The 19,777-nt window shown below is 46.9% G+C and overlaps 1 protein-coding gene across 1 annotated transcript in view; it reads right to left on the bottom strand.

Annotated features, from left to right (window-relative positions):
• Positions 1-16,521: 16,521 nt before the first annotated feature.
• Positions 16,522-19,777, bottom strand: part of LOC119962448 (histamine N-methyltransferase-like) — a 39,846-nt gene continuing 36,590 nt past the window's right edge. The window contains exons 6-7 of the mRNA XM_038790404.1: positions 17,488-17,754; positions 16,522-16,817 (exon numbers count right to left, since the gene is read on the bottom strand). Of these exons, the coding sequence (XP_038646332.1) occupies positions 16,699-16,817; positions 17,488-17,754 (386 nt within the window). The 3' untranslated portion in view covers positions 16,522-16,698. The remainder of the gene's footprint in view (positions 16,818-17,487; positions 17,755-19,777) is intronic.

The following is a 19,777-nucleotide window of genomic DNA, read 5'->3' as shown; positions in this document are numbered from 1 at the left end:
TTTTCACAAAGCCAAAACGCTGAGGTCCAGCTCAGATCGAAAGGAAAAGGTAACTTACAACTTTCAGAAAGAAAAAACGCTGAAATCCATGGTAAAATGGCGTCGGAGCACATTTTACAGTCTTGGGGAGACAAAGAACTACAATCTGCATCTGCGCATGCGTAGGGAACAGAAGCCGCGCAGGCGCAATTACAATAACCCATTTATCATTCTGCGCATGAGCTAGCCGTGCATGCGCAGTTAAAAAAAGTTCTTGTTGCTGATCGTTATGCGTATGTGCAAGCTGCGCATGCGCAGTCTCAAACCGTTTTGGTCGTGGATCGTTATGCGCATGCGAAAGACGCGCATGCGCAGTGGACACAAACCTGCACAGTAAAGGAAGGCCGATTTGAGCATGCGCAATTAATTCCTATGCATGACGTCACGAGCGTCATGACGTCTGAGCATCCGGACCACGCCTACTTAAAAGGGAAATGCCCGATAATTGAAAACAAGATACTTAAGGCGGTAAAACCAAACTTTCTTGCCTCAGAAGACAAAATAACGCCTGAACTTAAACCAGCAGTTGAAAACAACTCACATAACACCCTAGAAAAAGCTGTCTGCAGCACCCAAAGTGAAGAGAACAAAAAGAAATCCGAAACAAAAAAAGATGATTTGTTTTTCGAAGAATACTACTCAGACATGGCTGAGTTATTCGGATATGCTGATCACAGCATCAGCGACACGGTCGCTAAGTTCAACACGAATCTCCTCGTGGTAGATGAATCCAACACCATGGTGGCATGGCAGATCGTCAACACATTGGATGACGGCAATACCCAAGACGAAGACGACGCCACACAGAGAGCACAGAAAGACTCCACAGAGAGAGCGATGACAGGCTCCACAGTGAGAGTGATGAAAGACTCCAAAAGGGAAGCAAGCAAACACTCCCTGGTGAACACCATGCATGAACAAGACCATGAAGGTCAACCCGCCGTATCTGAGCAACCGTAAGCAGACTATAAAAGTCTACCAAGCTCACATAATCAAAAAGAAGACAATGTACATCTACCCACTGCATGCGAAAACAGTGACAAGGTGACCACACTCGGTACAGGATCACAGTGAGACTGATAGTTCTCAGCTTGTCTGTACAGAAGCACAGAGTCGGGCCACCCAAGAGTCCAGAGAGACCATGCCAATAGAAACCATGCAGATTTTGACTCCGGAAGAGGAGCGCCAAGAGTCCAGAGAGACCGCGTCAAATGAAATTGTGAAGAATTTGACTCCAGAAGAGGAGCACCAAGAAAGCAAAGACGAGGAATCAAATCCACCACAAATGACTGATGTCACCAACATCAATGCAACATCAGATCAGTCTCACCATTCTCGAGACGAAACGTTCAATGCAACAGATTCCACAAAGGACACTCGCACCAATAACTGACAATGACTCAAATTATCCACACGGGACACTCATTGAGCACAGCAAGAACAAAAGTAACATGAAGCGCGACAAGAACAACAAAAATCGCATGAAGCACTGCAGAAACAAGAACAACAACAGCACCAACAAAAACTACAAGCACAACGACAAAAACTACAAGAAGAACAACAAAATCAACAAGAAGAATAACAAAGATAGCGACAACAACAAAGACAGAAACGACAAAAACAGCAACAAGAACGGCAACGAAAACAACAAAGACAGGAACGACAGAAACAACAGCAATGAAACAACGACTTGTACAAAATGGTACAATTCTGCACATGAAGGACAATGCCACAGCACACTGCAAAACAATGACAAGACTACAAACATGCCATGGGATGACAATGAATCGCACAAACTCACATCTGCTCCAGAACAAGCAAGCACACCAGCTTTCAAGGCAGATGACATACTAAATCGACACCACAAGCACAGAAAAAAGTCCATGTCAGTCAACATCAGTGGTTCGACCACGCAAACACCATGGGATGACGTATTGGTTACTTAAAATAACAAGAACACCGACAGAATTCACAACAGAGTTGCAATATCAATATCACAACGTCAATAACAACAAAAGAAAAAACTCAATGAGCAAATTCATCATGTTTGGACTCATAAATGTTTTTATTAAGATTGGACTCATAAATATAAATTGGCTTTGTAAAATATACAATAACACCACACTTGTATAGATGCACATGTCATAAGTAACTGTTTTGTACAATTTTCTTTAACGATGTACAGAAAATTATGTAAAGAAAAAAGGGGGGAATGTGGTAATTGTAGATCTGAGTAGATGCAATACAACTGAGCAAGCACTAGAGGGAGCACGGGAGAGCTATATATACACAGGGACAGGAAGTGATGACACACTTCACAGAAGGCAGAACTGGGAGCAGGACACAGACATACAGGCAGGCAGGCAGCATTTGAGGTAGCCATTAGTTAAGCTCTGAAGACAGAACAAATTCACAATAAAGAATCTTCTCCAACTTTGAGACTACGAGCTTTATTAAGACACGAGGAACAACACACTGAGCATGTCGAGTTAAGATCTTACCTGATGGGCAAGTGCCAGGGGATGCAAGGCATGTATTGCTCCGAGTGTGTGATTCACCACGCTTCGCCTTAAGGATCAGCAGGGGGATCTGTGGACTTCTGAAATGGCCGCCCGCAAAGACATTGGGTATCACAGGGAAACGAATGGACTTCAGCTTGCAAATGTTCAAAGGCTGCAGGCCTCGGGACATGGCGGTTGAACGCAGGAGGGTCCATTCGTACCTTTGAGTCTGCTCTGCCATTTGTTCTCTCGACCACCGACGGCAACAGTGGTGATACCGTCACCAGCCAAGGAGAGGGACATCTGCACAATCCACAGAGGGACCAGAGCCGGGGACACAGGCGACCAGCGACAGACCTCCAGGACTGCCAGACGACAGATTCCAGATGAGGCCACATGTGCTATGTACTTTCCAGTTTACTGGATGTGAAGTTAGGGTTGTTCCTGTGTGTTAGTTTAGAGTGCAACTTGTATGTGTATGCGTGTAATAAGCTATGACCATATTAAGCAACTTGTGGTAATTTGTCCACTGTATACGGGTTATAGTCACACACTGTGGTTTAGGAGGGACAGCAGGGGTCGGGGGGATATGGGTTGCGGGGGATTGCGGTGGGGGGGGATAGGGTGTGGGGTGTGGGGGGGAACACATGTGTCATGGAGATCTGCAACTAAGCAGGGGGTTGCACTTGCTTGCCTGCCGCCGACCTCCACCTCGCTTTCCTCTGGGCCGCCAACCAAGTCCAGTGCCCTCTGCTGGGGCTTGGTGAGGGGCGGTGGTCCCCCACCGGTCATCTCTCGCTCCCAGCGAGACTTCTCCTGGGGGGTTGGGGTAGGGTTACGGGTGTGTGGACGGGCGGGGTTAGTCCCAGGGGCACGTAGCAGCCGAATCACACTGGCTGCCCTGACGAGGTCATGCAGTCTCTCCCAGCACTGCTGGACAGTCCAGACAATGTTGCCCACGGCGTTGACCGCCTCTGCCACCTGCGTACAGGTACGACGAATGATGACACCTGGTGGCCTTCCTCTCGGGCCGGGGTACAGGGTCATCTGCCTCACCCCCATGGAGTCCAGAAGGGTCTACAGCTCAGCGTCCCTGAACAGGCGCTGCTCTCCTTGCAACCATCTTGACTGGAATGGTATGTGTGGGGGAGGAAGGATCGCGAAGTGCGGCTGCGGCGTACGAGCCTCATGTGCAGCAATCACTGACCCGCCTAATCCGCCACCGGTTTGCTTGGAACCAGTTGCGTTTCACGTGGCGGCGGTGCGAGCCCATTTGGATTGCTGAATCGGTACACCTGTTGCGCCGTTTTTCCTCACGTGAAACACCACAGTTCCTATGCCGGCATCGGCACTTAGTCTCAAAATTGGAGAATCCAGCCCAGGGTGTCAGGCCCGCTAATGATATGCTTAATGTACTTTTACCCCGCACGGCGGGCGGAGCATTTACGCTATTTTTCGGGTGTCGGAGCATCTCAATTTGGTGTCAAACCGGCGCCTCCTGTGACGGGCGTCGGAGGCTATTCTCCGTCCAATCCGTCTCCTCAGGAATCCTGTTGTTCAACAAAAGGAATGTTTTGATTCACCCTGAGCATTTATCTGTGTTAAAACAGGTTTGGAACTTGACCTTGACTTGGATTCTGAAACTTTGAAACATTCCAGTCGGATCTGCAGCCATAAGATATTAACTCCCTCCTGTATGCTCTGCTCAATTCTATGCCTTGGCCATAACCTCCTGTAACCTCAACTCATTGTTGTCTTTCATTGCCCCACTTAATCTTTCCCTCCATCTAAACTCCCCAAACTATATTCATGTTCACCCCTTGAACTTGAATCTCATATTGCCTTGCTGCTGTGAATAAAACAGTATTATTGGGTGTGAAAGGCAGGTATTTGAAGTGAATAGGGCCAATTTGGATGTATAATATGGAATTAATATTTGGGTCAAAATTTGACTTGTGAGGTAAAGAAGGCTTGCTGTGTTCAGTTGTTAAATGTGAAAGGGAAATAAAAAAAGTGGTTTATAACGGGGAAAAGATCATTAATAAATAAGGTAATATTATCAATTATTATTTTACGCAAAAGTGATGGCCATAAGGAGAATATAAAAGATTTTTATTTTCTAGGAAAAGTAAATTTCAGAAATAGGACAATGTGAAAGAGAATAATATATTTAAAGACTGATTGGTAGATGTTTTTGGCTGACCATGTCAGAACTCATGGGGGGTGCGGGGTGTTCTGTGATGGGAGAGAGTTGTGAAATGAAACACAGTGAAGCAATTTTCAGACAGCCCAGATAAATGTCCTGTTTTTTCAGGAAGTAGGGTTTGGTTTGAATGTTTTTGGTATTTTCTGTCGCAGAGTAGCAGTGGAGAAGCCCTGGGACATCTCTTCCCGCCAGCAACAGTGGATGCCTTGTGGTGATATTATTAGATTTTTGTGAGAATGTCGCTTGAATGGATGTTAAATTATGAGTCAAACCAAGTAGAAATCTTTTTGAGGTATTTTCTGTAAGACTAACTTTAACTGTGTCAATGTAATCTTGTGTGGTTATGTTTTCATTTATTTTGTTAATAAATGTTTTCATGTAATATTTAAAAAATTTCAAAGTAATAGAACATAGAACATAGAACATAACAGCACAGAACAGGCCCTTCGGCCCTCGATGTTGTGCCGAGCAATGATCACCCTACTCAAACCCACGTATCCACCCTATACCCGTAACCCAACAACCCCCCCATAACCTTACTTTCTAGGACACTACAGGCAATTTAGCATGGCCAATCCACCTAACCCGCACATCTTTGGACTGTGGGAGGAAACCGGAGCACCCGGAGGAAACCCACGCACACACGGGGAGGACGTGCAGACTCCACACAGACAGTGACCCAGCCGGGAATCGAACCTGGGACCCTGGAGCTGTGAAGCATTTATGCTAACCACCATGCTACCGTGCTGCCCCATAGTTGAACCTTTGGCTCTTGACTTCAATACACAGATCTTCTTAAAAAAAATGGTTGTGATAGCTTGCCAAGTTTCCCTTTGAGATTCAGTTTGCACAGAAATTACCACTTGGTGGACGATACCACTACTCTCATTTCACCAATGCAGGGAAAGCTATGCATGATTACTTCTTTCTCCTTTGTCTCATTGTCCACCACATCACGGATCAAGGTTCCAAATCATTCCAAATCTGTCTTCTTCTGTATCGACACCTGGAAATAAAGGGCTGGATTCTCCGTTTGCTGATGCCAAAATCGGGAAACATGATTGGGTGGAGAATAGCTTCCGATGCAGAAGTCATGGAAGGCGCCAGTTTGACGCCAAATCGAGATGCTCCGGCACCCTGAAAATGGCGTAAATGCAGCGCACGCTGCACAGGCTGAAAGCACAGTCGACATATCATTAGCGGGCCTGACATCTGATGCTGCTGAGCCTCCACGATTCACTGCCTCTGATGAGCCGAGTTCCCAACAGTGCAATTCATTTGTGCACTCACAAATTGTGAACCTGGCGTCCTGACTGCTGAGTGAGTGAGCGGCGGTAGCGGCGGGGGGAGGGGAGGGCGAGCCAAACAGCCAGCTTGCCACCCTACAGGTCTGGGCAGTGCACAGTGGGAAATTGGTCAACACAGAGACAGGCTGCAGCTGGCAAATATACAAGGGCTGCAGCACGGACCTTGCAGAAACTGACACAGGGAAAAGGCCGTTGAAAGGTGTTAAGAAAAATGCGAAAGATGTCATTTGAAAAATGAAGATCTGATGATAAAACCCAAGGAACATGAGAAAAAGCAAAGTAATGTAATGAAATGCTACAAAATGATACAGCAGAAGGCCCTCAAAGGGTTAACTGCAGGCAAAAGTTATTTGGAATGCAGACAGCCATTATCACACAGGCCTTGAGATAACAAAGCAGCTCATGCTGTAACCTGGGGCGAAATTCACCGAAGACTTACGTGACGCCCATTACCGGCGGGCAAAAGCGGCGCTGGTGACTCCGGCGTCGGGGCCTGCTTATAGGCCCTAAATCTCCCGTCCCGAAAGGGCCAGCAGCGGAGTGACGCTGTACGCGTCAGTTTCAGCCGCTGCTGAAGTGGCGTGTTGGAGGGGGGAAGGGAAGGGGGGGGGAGCGGCGCTGGGGGGGTAGCAGCACTGGAGGGGGCGTAGCTGCGCTGGAGGGGGGGGTAGCAGCGCTGGAGGGGGGATAGCGGCGTTGGAGGGGAAGGGGGGAAGGGGGGGTAGCGGCGTTGGAGGGGGGGAAGGGGGGGTAGCAGTTTTGGAGGGGGGAAGGGGGGTAGCGGCATTGGAGGGGGGAAGGGGGGTAGGGGTAGGGGTGGGGGGTAGGGGTAGGGGTGGGGGTAGCGACGTTGGAGGGGGGTAGTGGTGGGGGAGGGGGGGAGGGGTGGGGGGGAGGGGGTGGGGGGTTAGGGGTGGGGGGGTGGGGGGGTAGGGGTGGGGGTGGGGGATAGGGGTAGGGGTAGAGGTAGGGGGGTAGGGGTAGGGGGTTGGGGTAGGGGGCAGCGGCGTGCAGAGGGGGGGGCGACGGTGCGTTGGCCCCGGGCATCCATTGGATGGGGGCATCAGCAGATCTTCCTCAAGGCTCCCCTTCCTCCCAGCTGCCTTGTCTTTGTTTGAGAGAGAGAGAGAGAGAGAGGGAGCTTGTGGGGACAGACAGAGAGAGAGAGACAGAGAGAGGGAGTCCCGTCCGTCCTCTGGCTGAGAGCAGGGCTTTGGTGAGTATATTGCAATCTGCCTAAACCCAGGAATATTGCCTGGTTAGAATGCAGAGGGAAATGCTGGGATCCCGGGGTGGGAGATGTGTCTGGATTTGTCTATTTCAGCTTCAGCCTCTGCGATTTCAGGTCAGTTTCACAACATCAGGAAAAACGCGCTGAGAGAGAGGGAAAAACTTTTGGCAAAGTTTCTGGGTTCTGCCTTTATAATTCGCAGCGCAGGAATTATCAAGGCACCTTTTCTAATCCTGCGGAGAAACAACCTTTTGAAGAGTCTGAGGAAATAAGCAGGAATTTGGATTAATTCTGCCTCCCCACCCCCTGGGCCTCTTTCTCCTCCCTCCCCCTTTCTCCTCCCTCCCCCTTTCTCCTCCCTCCCCCTTTCTCCTCCCTCCCTCTTTCTCCTCCCTCCCCCTTTCTCCTCCCTCCCCCTTTCTCCTCCCTCCCTCTTTAATCATTTTCCCATTACGGGGACCAGACAATATGCATACTGATCACGTTGTATTGTTCTGAAAGTTTCAGTGACGTCAATATCGGCTTGTGACTCTGAAGAACTTTAAATATATATGCATGTAATTCTGAGGACAGGCAAAGCTGGCTTTTGCAAGCTACAGGATAGCAGCAGAACTTGCCTCTCCTGTCTGCACACAGCTATTCCGAAATAAACAACGTTTTACCAACACCATGCAGTCAAGAACAGACTTTGAGGTTTTCCTTCCCTCCAACAATGAGAGATATTATGAATCTTGTGAAAAAGATAAAGAAAGCATTCGTAAGGTCTAAAAGGCTTTGGACAGATGTAACCCTTGAAGAATATAAATAAAGTAGGAAGAAACTTAAGGTATGAGTTGGGAAGGCTAAAAGGTGTCATGAAATGTTGTTGGCAAACAGGATTAGGAAATTCCTTCAGCGTTTTATACATATGTAAAGGGCAGCCAGAGAAAGGGTTGGTCCATTCAAGGATATTGGAGGGAATCTATGTATGGAACCAGAGAAAATGGGTGAGATACTAAATTAATACTTTGCCCCAGTATTTACCAAAAAGAAGGACTTGGTGGATGAAGAGTAGAGGGTAGACTGTGTGGATATTCTGAGTCCTGTTGATATTAATAAAGAAGAGATGTTGGGCATCTTAAAAAGCATTAAAGTAGATAAGTCCCCAGGGCCTGTTGGGATCTATCCCAGAATACTGTGGGAGGCAAGGGAGGAAATTGCTGGGGCCTTGACAGTAATCTTTCTATCCTTATTGGCTACAGGTGAAGTTCCAAAGGACTGGAGAGTAGCCAATGTTGTTCCATTGTTTAAGAAGGCCAGCAGGGATAATCCAGTAAATCCAGAAGCCAGTAAGCCTTATGTCAGTGGTAGGGAAACTTTGAAACATATTCGTAGAGACAGGATTTACTCACATTTGGAAACAAATGGACTCATTAGTTATGGGCAGCATGGTTTTGTGAAGAGGAGGTAGTGCCTCACTAATGTGATCGAGTATTTTGAGGAAATGACAAAGATGAAGGGAGGGATTCTCCGACCCCGCCGAGTCGGAGAATCCCCGGAGGGGCAGCATGAATCCCGCCCCGCCGCTCCGGCGCCAGCTGCTGTATTCTACAGCGCCAGTTTGCGGACAGGGGCGGGATTTACACCGTGCTAGTCGGGGGCCGTTGGCAGCGCCCCCCCCCCCCCCCCCGGGCAAGTCTCAAGCCCCGATGGGCCGCGCGGTCGTCGTTTCCTGGCCAGTTCCGCCAGCGTGTAATGGACATGGTCTATCACGGCCGGATCTAGCTTGTCGGCTAGCAGGGTCCTCAGGGGGGCGTAAGTGGATCTGGCTTCTGGGGGCCCCCACGGTGGCCTGGCCCATGATCGGGGCCTACCGATCTGCGGGTGGACCTGTGCCGTGGGGGAACTCTTTCCCAACTTGTGCTGGCCCTTCGGCGCCGGTTGGTACACCACCAACCCCTCCGTCGCCAGCCTAGCCCCCGAACGTGCGGAGGATTCCGCAACTTCCGGGCGGCCCAACGCTGGAGTGGTTCGCGCCGCTCTTGATGTCGGCGTCAAGCCATCTGGCCAGTTGTGGGAGAATCCCGCCTGATAGATGAGGGAAAGGTAGTAGATGTTGTATACATTGACTTTAGTAAAGTCTTTGACAAGGTTCCTGCTGGTAGACTGGCACAGAAGGAGAAGCCACATGGGATTAGAGGAGAGCTGGCAAGTTGGATACAGAACTGGCTTGGGCACAGAAAACAGAGGCTACTTTTCTGAATGGAACGCTGACTACTGGCATTCCACAGGGTCAGTTCTGAGGCCTTTGTTGTTTGTAGTGCATATAAATGATTTGGAAGAAAATGTAGTTGGTCTGATTAGTAAGTTTGTGGACGACACAACAATTGGTGGAGATAATAATAACCTTTTATTGTCACAAGTATGAAGTTACTGTGAAAAGCCCCTAGTCGCCACATTACGGTGCCTGTTCGGGTGCTGCTGGCCTTGTTCTGCATTACAAACCAGCTATATAGCCCACTGAGCTAAACCAGCCCTCAAGATGCTAAGGGATGAACCAGATGCGGATAGTGAAGAGGATTGTCAGAGGATGCAGCAGGGTATAAACTGGTTGGAGTCTTGGGCGGGGAAATGGCAGATGGAATTTAATCTGGACAAGTATGAGGTAAAGCACTTTGGAAGGTCCAGTAAATGTAGGAATTACACAATAGATGGTAGAACTCTTGCGAGTACTGACAGGCAGAGAGATTTGGGCGTACATGTCCACCAATCATTGAAAGTGGCAACTGATGTGGATAAGGTGGTGAAGAAGGCATGCTGGCCTTCATCGGTCGGGGCATTGAATATAAAATTTGGCAAGTCTTGTTACAGCTGTACAGGACCTTAGTTAGGCCTCATTTGGAATATTGCGTACAGTTCTGGTCATCACACTACCAGAATGATTAGGATGCTTTGGAGAGGGTACAGAAGCGGTTTACTAGGATATTGCCTGGTATGGAGAGCATTAACTATGAGGAGAGGTTAGATAAACCCAGTCTGTTCGCACTGGAATGATAGAGGTTGAGAGGTGACCTGATAGAGGTCCACAAGATTAAGAGTGGCATGGACAGAGTGGATAGTCAAATGCTCTTTCCTCGGGTAGGAGAGTCAAGTACTAGGGCATCATGGCGGCACAGTGGTTAGCACTGCTGCCTACAGCGCTGAGGATCCGGGTTCAAATCTTGACCCTGGGTCACTGTCCGTGTGGAGTTTGCACAATGTCCCCGTGTCTGCGTGGGTTTCATCCCCACAACCCAAAGATGTGCAGGTTAGATGAATGGGCCATGCTAAATTGCCCCTTAAATGGGGAAAAAATAATTGGATACTTTAGAACAGACATGCGAGGCAAGTTTTCTATGCAGAGGGTGGTAAAAATATGGAACATACTCCCTGGGAGGTAGTAGGAGCAGGTACGATAATGGCATTTAAGGGACATAGAGACAAATACATGAATAGCGTGGAAATGGAAAGATACGGACTTAGTAAGTGCATACGGTTTTAGTTTAGGCAGGTACCATGGTCAGCACAGGCTTGGAGGGCCAAAGTGCCTGTGCCTGCCCTGTATTGTTCTTTGTTCTATTGTTCTTTGTATCCTGGCGATGGTGGTGAATCCTGCAGCACTGGCAACGTGGTCCAGCTCAAAGGTGATATAGTCTGATGCCTGAAGATACAGTGTGTCTGTCACCTTCCGGATGCCCCTGTGGGAGGATGACTGTGATATGCCACACAGGTTCCTGCTCGACCCCTGGAATGCCTCGGTGGCTGCAGTAACCTTCACAGTCACCAGGAGTGGGTGTTCTCCTCTTCTACAGGCCGCCATATCCAAGAGGAGATAACACAGGTGCTGCAATGTCTCTTTGCTAAGACTCAGTTTTTTGAGACACATGGTGTCCATCAGCTCATTGAACATCCAACATCATACAACTTGGGCCATCGCTGGCCTCTCCTTCTGGGTCCCTTCTCAGCCTGATGGGTGGCTGGGTCTTCAGGGTGTGCGTCGGCCCCCTGCACATGTGATGCAGTGATGAAACTAGAGGCTGCTGATGATTAAAGGGAATGAAATTGAATTTCAGGATAAAGGTTGCTGCATGGCTCTATCCTGCTCTATCCTGGAAGTGTTTGGGATGGCAGATAGGCTGCAGCTGTGGTTGCCCCTGTTATGTATCTATACAATATTCAAAGATGGCATGAAGGCCTCACAGATGCAAAGCAAAGCCACTAATTTCCCCTGCCCAAGGGCAACCATCCTACTGGTACACTTCAACGCTTCGAACAAGCCCAACCCCCACCCCCCACCATCCCTCCCCCAAACCCCCTCATTCCCGAACATGGGGGCAGTAGCTCTGGTGCCCTTCAGCTGCATGCCAGGAACTGGAAATTGCTACTCGCTTCCTCACTTCCCCATAATACTCATTGCAGCAGGTCCTCTCACATGATTTCCTGCTGTGGAGTCGGATAATTCACAGGAGGCCGCTGCATTCAAATTCAATCTCGATAATGAGATTGAAATGAATGCAAATGAGGGTTTATGATATTCTCGCCATTTTTGGGCATAGAACATAGAACAGTACAGCACAGAACAGGCCCTTCAGCCCTCGATGTTGTGCCGAGCAATGATCACCCTACTCAAACCCACGTATCCACCCTATACCCGTAACCCAACAACCCCCCCCTTAACCTTACTTTTTAGGACACTATGGGCAATTTATAGATCAGTACAGCACAGAACAGGCCCTTCGGCCCTCGATGTTGTGCCGAGCAATGATCACTCTACTCAAACCCACGTATCCACCCTATACCCGTAACCCAACAACCCCCCCTTAACCTTACTTTTTAGAACACTACGGGCAATTTAGCCTGGCCAATCCACCTAACCCGCACATCTTTGGACTGTAGGAGGAAACCGGAGCACCCGGAGGAAACCCACGCACACACGGGGAGGACGTGCAGACTCCGCACAGACAGTGACCCAGCCGGGAATCGAACCTGGGACCCTGGAGCTGTGAAGCATTTATGCTAACCACCATGCTACCGTGCTGCCGGGCATGATCCGGAACTCGCCATCGTGAATGGGTTGTGTGATTCACGAACTGGTTCCCACCTGGCGTAAATGTTGATTTTACCCTCTGCCGTTATTCACCTGATTCGCGCCAGGTGCAACACTTTGGTGTCCTTTGTCGGCCAAACTACTTTACAAAGTCAATGGGCTGGATTCTCTGATTCTGGTGCTATGTCCCCATGCCGGTGTGGGAACGGTGGCATTTTATGCCAGAAGTAATGGCGTAAAACAGCCACTGTGTCCCGGTTTTGCTGGGGGCTAGCATGGCCGTGCCGTGCTAAACGTTGCAGGCCACATGTGGACCTAGCCTGCAAAATAGTGCCCCCCTTTGGCTGGCTCGTGCGCCCCTGGTCACCCCATATCGCGATCGGCCCACCCCCCGACTGTGACAACGGCAAAACAGGCCATGGCAGAGAATACACATCAATTATGGTGTTCCGTCGGAGAGTTACATGTGACTGTGGACACGCACTCCAAATGGCTAGAAGTCGCGATATTGAAGCAATAGACAACCAAGCAGACCATTGAGAAACTACACAAAATATTCACAAGGTTTGGAACAGTGGAACAGATTTTTAATGATAATGCTACTCAGTTTATTTTGAAGGAGGTTGAGGACTACTTGAAGGGGAACAGTATACACCATATCAAGTCAGCTCCAAATCAACCTGCAAAAAGGGATTGGCCGAATGCTTTATGCAATCATCAAAACATTCTATCAAAGTGCGAAGGACCAGGAGACATTGGCAAGAAGAGTAAACAAATTCTTACTATCTTACTGCACATGCTACCATGCAATGTTTCATTGTTAACACTGTTGTGCAAGAAGAAACTACGCACACAGTTTGATTTGCTACCTCCACCTGGTACTTCAGAGCTTGTCAAATAATAAGTGAAGTACGCGATGAGGGAACAAAACTCTAGATGGCGGGTATTGAGCCAAGGAGAGGGAGTTTTATCCAGCAGCTACACCACCATTGAAAAATGGCTACCAGCAATGACAGGTCCCGTCATACACTGTATGAACAGATGATGAAAGAGTTTAGTAACATCATGCTGATCAGTTATTTACTGCACAAAATGAGTCTGCAGAAAGTTCTCAAGGGGTTCTACCCCTGGAAAATCTGGAGAGCATATGGTGTCCATGGAAATTTGGCAAATTGGATCCAAAATTGGCTTTGTGGCTGGAGACAGAAGGTGATGGTCAAAAGATGTTTTTGTGACCAGAAGCCTATGTCCAGTAGTGTTCCACAGGGAATGGGGCTGGGTCCCTTGCTGTTTGTGGTGTACATTAATGACCTAGATGTGAATGTAGGAGACATGATCAGTAAGCTTGCAGATGACACAAAAATTGGTGGTGTGGTAAATAGTGAGGAGGAAAGCCTTAGATTTCAGAATGATATAGATAGGCCAGTTAGATGGGCAGGACAGTAGGAAAGGGAATTTAACCATGAAAAGTGTGAGGTAATGCATATTGGGAGGACCATAAAGGCAAGGAAATATACAATAAATGGTAGGACCCCAGGAAGTAGAGAGGGTAACAGGGACTTTAGTGTACATGTCCATAGATCCCTAAAGACAGCAGGACAGGGAGATAAGGTGGCTGAGAAGGCTTTGGGGATACTTGCCTTTAATAACCGAGGCACAGAAATTAGGAGCAGGGAGATTATGATATAGCTGGAGAAAAGAAAGTACAGCACAGGAACAGGTCCTTCAGCCCTCCAAGCCTGCGCCGACCATGATGCCTGTCAAACCTAAAACCTTCTGCACTTCCGGAGTCCATATCCCTCTATTCCCATCCTATTTATGTATTTTCAATGGCACCCCTTCAACATTGCTATTGTACCTGCTTCCACCAGCTCCTCCGGCAGCATGTTCCAGGCATCTACTACCCTCTGTGTACAAAACTTCTCTCGCACATCTCCTCTAAACTTTGCCCTCGCACCTTTAACCTATGTCCCCTCGTAATTGACACTTTGTATTGGGAAAAGGCTTCTGATTATCCACTTTGTCCATGCACCTCATAATTTTGGAGACTTCTGAACCTCCGCTGTTCCAGTGAGAGTAAATCAAGTTTATCCAATGCTCTTCATAGCTAATGCCCTCCATACCAGGCAAAATTGGTAAACTTCTTCTGTATCCTTTTCAAAGCCTCCATATCCTTCTGGTAGTGTGGTGACCGGAATTGAATACTATACTCCAAGTGTGGCCTAACTAAGGTTCTATACAGCTGCAACATGACTTGTCAATTTTTATAATCAATTCTCCGGCCGTGAGGGCAAGCATATCGTATGCCTTCTTAGCTACCTTCTCCACTTGTGTTGCCATTTTCAGTGACCTGTGGATTGTACATCCAGATCCCTCTGCCTGTCAATACACTCAAGGGTTCTGCCGTTTACTGTATATTTCTTGCCTGTATTAGACCTTCCAAAATGCATTACTTCACATTTGTTCAGATTAAACTCCATCTTCCATCTCTCCGCACAAGTCTCAAACCGATTTATATCCTATGGAACCTCCGACAGTCCTCATCATTATTTCTCCAAATAATTTATATATACTACAAATTGCAAAGGTCCCAGCACTGATTCCTGTGGAACACCATTAGTCACAGCCCGCCATTCAAAAAATCATCCTTCCACTGCTACCCTTTACTTTCTATGACAGAGGCAGGTCGATATCCATCTTGCCAGCTCACCTCTGATCCTGTGTGACTTCACCATTTGTACCTGTCTGCCATGAGGGACCTTGTCAAAAGCCTTACTGAAGTCCATGTAGACAACATCCACTGCCCTACCTTCGTTAATCATCTTCGTTACTCTCTTGAAAAACTCTATCAAGTTAGTGAGACACAACCTCCCCTTCATAAAACCGTGCTGCCTCTCACTGATACATCCATTTGCTTCCAAATGAGAGTAAATCCTACCTCGAAGAATCATCTCCAATAATTTCCCTGCCACTGACATAAGTCTCACCTGCCTGTAATTTCCTAGATTATTCTTGCTACTCTTCTTGAACAAAGGAACAACATTAGTATTCTCTAGTCTTCTGCGACCTCACCTGTAGTCAGTGAGAATACAAAGATTTCTGTCAAGGTCTCAGCAATTTCCTCCCTCGCCTCCTCAGTATTCTGGGGGAGATCCCATCAGGCTTGTGGACCTATCTACTTCAACATTTTTCAAGATGCCCAACACCTCCTCCTTTTTGATTTCAATGTGACCCAGACTACCTGCACGCCCTTCCCCAGACGCATCATCCACCAAGTCCTTCTCTTTAGTGAATACTGATGAAAAGTACTCATTCAGTACCTCACCCATTTCCTCTGGTTTCACGCATAGATGGTGTTGAATGCTGAGCTGTAGTCGATAAGTAGGAGTCTGACATAGGTGTCTTTGTTATCTAGATCAATATAGTTCCAGTCAATATCGGGGAAGTTGAAATCACTCACCAATGTCTGCCTACATATCTGCTCCTCTATTTCCACTGGCTGTTGGGAGGCTATAGTAATCCCCAACTTTGTGACTGCGCCCTTCCGATTCCTGAGCTCTACCCATATTGTCTCGCTGCATGCGCCCTCTGAGGTGTCCTCCTGCAGTATAGCTGTGATATTCTCCCTAACCAGTAGTCCAACTCCCCCACCCCTTTTATATCCCCCTCTATCGCACCTGAAACATCTAAATCCTGGAATATTTTAGCAGCCAATCCTGTCCCTCCGTCAACCAAGTGCCTGTCATGGCAACAACATCATAGTTCCAAGTACTAATCCAAGCTCTTAAGTGTGCAGTTTGGGTTGTCACACCATGGGAAGGAAGTGATTGTACTAGAAGATGTTGCTGGGCTGGAGTGTTTCAGCTACAAAGAGAGTCTGGATAAGATGGGGTTGTTTTCCTTTGAACAGAGAAGGCTGAGGGTGGACCTGATTGAGGTATATAAAATTGTGAGAGGCATAGATAAGATTGATAGGAAGGAACTTTTCCCCTTAGTGGGGAGGCCACTAACCAGGGGGAATAGATTTAGGAGATGGACAGGAGATGTGAAGAAAAACCTTTTCACGCAGAGGGTGGTGAGAATCTGGAACTCACTGCCTGAAAGGGTGCTCGAGGCATGAACCCTCACAACATTTAAGAAGTATTTGGAAGAGCATTTGAAATGCCACAGCATACAAATGTATGGGCCAAGTGCTGGAAAATGGGACGAGAGTTAATAGGTGCTTGATGGCTGGTGTGGATGTGATGGACCAAAGGGCTTGTTTCTGTGCTGTGACTCTGTGGCTCTACGGCAGCTTCAGTCTCTCCCAATAATTCTGTAACTAGGGTTACATGGTTGACTTAAGTCCTTCAGTTGCTTTTTAAACCAACCAACAACCAAGCAACATGCGCCAGAACATTAGAAATTGGTCGATGACTTTCCAATTCTTTCAACCCCTCTACAATATCTCTTGCTTCACACAGAATACCTACTCAGGAGAACAGAAAGATGCTTTAAAACTCAGTGTATGTTGATCACACAAATAATAGAGTACATGGACAATGGGAACACAAATCCTGTCACATTTCTCTTTCTCCATAGAGAGTATGTTCATTCTAAGCTTTGATACAACTTGATTTTGATTGCCGGCAAATTATTCACGACCGACTTAAAAAACCTGCACAAAGTGCACCATGCCTGTTTCAATTATTGATACTTGCATCAGAAGTATTACTGAGTAATTTATCCTCTATCTTTAAATCAAACTGGTAACAAAGTATAAATTCCAGAAGTAAAATGAGAGCAAACAAATGTCAAATTGTCCATTCCGCTCGCAACAATTCCCATGGAGAGCGGGACCAGAGGATTTATGCCAATGTGAAATTTTTAAAAAAGCTCCAGAACTCCCTATATGAATTTTAATTTTTAACCTTATGAAGGATTATTTACTAAATTTGTGTGTAATTTAATGGAGTAATTCAAAGAAAAATTGTTTGATCTTAAGACCAATAAATCTGGAGCAAGGTTCATTAAGAAAACTTTCAGTGAAGTTACTTGGTTAACGATTGACTGAATGAAATCAGGTCAACATTCAACTATTACTGCATGCAAATTATTGTTGAAAATAATTTTCCCATTTTCCTCTCTTGAACACTGACATTGGCGGAGGTGATGAAGAACTTCATCCTTCAGATCTGCTGGGGCAGTTTCACTGAAATGCACTATTTGTGTGAGGAAATCCAACAAACGCTCCCCATTTTCATTCCTTTCAATGAAACACTCTGTGATATCCATGTCAGAGGAAAGTTTATAGATCCGATACTTCACTCTCATTTCCTCAAGCGTCTTGTAGATTTCAGAAAAAAGATGATTGTTTGGAAGCTGAGGTATAACTTTCTCCCAAAGTGAATGAAATCCACTGTCATCTGTTAATAAAATTTGAACACTTTGTCAAAAATACTTACTTCATGAAAATATGACTTTCTTCTCTAAATTATTTCTTCATGTCTTGTTAATATTTCACAAACTATAAATGGCTTTTGGAAAAGACCCCCTGGTGTAGACAATGTATCGCATGTTACCTGAAGAGCTTAAGTGCATAATGGTTATCACACATTAGGAAAGTTTTAGCCATGTGGTGTTTGTTTGAATATCATTGATTTTGATTTTGAGTTAAATTTCTACTCAGGTGTTTTGTTTTTCCAATCTCAAATATTGCAGACTCATAGAAAGTTGTAGCAGAGAAAATAAGCTATTCAATCCATCACCTTTTTCTCCCCATGCTCAACTTTATCCTGTTCATTCCTGCACACGGGTGGGGAAGTCTGAGCCATACCTTCTTGGCATTATGTCTGATTTCACAAGAAGATTGCAAGGTCATGGGAACGCAAAGTCATTGGAAGTATGTAGTAGAAGCTCCAGCAACTGAACTCTCTACCTGGTTGATTAGAGATCAGGGCTTGGATTCTCTGTTTTGGAGCCTAAATGCTCCCGCCAGTGGAGAACCACTACTGATCTTATGTTCTTATGTTCTTATGATCACTGCTGATGCCAGGAGCAGGACACGGTACACAAGTCTCTCCCCTTGACCATGCTAATTTACGCATGGGGGAGAGCTTGCCAATCCCATTGTAATGGCAGCCCAATACCAATGACTGACGGCGGCCCTCCAACCCCCCTGAACTGACAAACAGCGATAGTCTCCACCCGCCACCACCCATTATAGAAATAACAAGTCAGCACCACTCCCCCCGCCTGCCCCCACAGCAGGCACTCTGCTGAGTAAAAGAGGAAATTAAAGCATTTAAAATAATAAAAATAAAATAATCTTTATTATTGTCACAATTAGGCTTACATTAACACGGCAATGAAGGTACTGTTAAAAGTCCCTAGTCACCACATTCCGGCGCCTGTTCGAGTACACAGAGGGAGAACTCAGAATGTCCAATTAACCTAACAGCACATCTTTCGGGACTTGTGGGAGGAAACCGGAGCACCCAGAGGAAACCCACGCAGACACAGGGTGAACATGGAGAAATTGCCCTTAGTGTTGGGTGGGGTTACTGGGTTATGGGGATAGGGTGGAGGTGTTGACCTTGGGTAGGGTGCTCTTTGCAAGAGCTGGTGCAGACTCGATGGCCGAATGGCCTCCTTCTGCACTGTAAATTCTATGATAATCTATCCCTGTAACCCCAGCTAACCTTTTTGGACATGAAGGGCAATTTATCATGGCCAATCCACCTAACCTGCACATCTTTGGGCTGTGGGAGGAAACCAGAGCACCTGGAGGAAATCCATGCAGACACGGGGAGAACGTGCAGACTCCACACAGACAGTGGCCCAAGTCAGGAATCGAACCTGGGACCCAGGAGCTGTGAAGCAACTGTGCTAACCACTGTGCTACCGTGCTGCCCTAAATGCTTCTAAGTGATTCCAGAAGGCCACTGTGGGGACTGACTCTTTTTCCACAAATTCTAGGTGTTATTCACTTGAGACTGCAAAAGTCTGAAGTCAAATATGAGCTGAAAGCAAGGTTTGATGTTGAATAAAGTGCCTGCACAGAAAGATATAAGCCTGAATGTGAACCTTAAGCTGAAGGCCCAGTTTGATCAGAAATAAATCTTTCTCTCGAAAATCTTCTGTCTGTAAGTGTCATGTATTCTAACCTGTGGGGACCTGAATGAATGACTCTGTAAGGAAGGCCACTACCAGCTGTAAACCAGAGATGCTGATCAACCAGAGTGCTGAGGAAAGCCTGCTGAAGGACCACCATTTGAAGCAAAGGCTAAGCTTTTGACCTTCACCCTTATTATTTTTTGCCCCTTTCCACCCCGGGTGTTTTGTCTGTCTTGTGTGTGGATGTATGTAAACATAGAACATACAGTGCAGAAGGAGACCATTTGGCCCATCGAGTCTGCACCAACTTAAGGCCTCACTTCCACCCTATCC

Source organism: Scyliorhinus canicula, chromosome 2 (assembly GCF_902713615.1).
Source record: "Scyliorhinus canicula chromosome 2, sScyCan1.1, whole genome shotgun sequence".
NCBI classification, from domain to species: Eukaryota; Metazoa; Chordata; class Chondrichthyes; order Carcharhiniformes; family Scyliorhinidae; genus Scyliorhinus; species Scyliorhinus canicula.
This window is presented reverse-complemented; position numbering and strand designations above follow the sequence as displayed.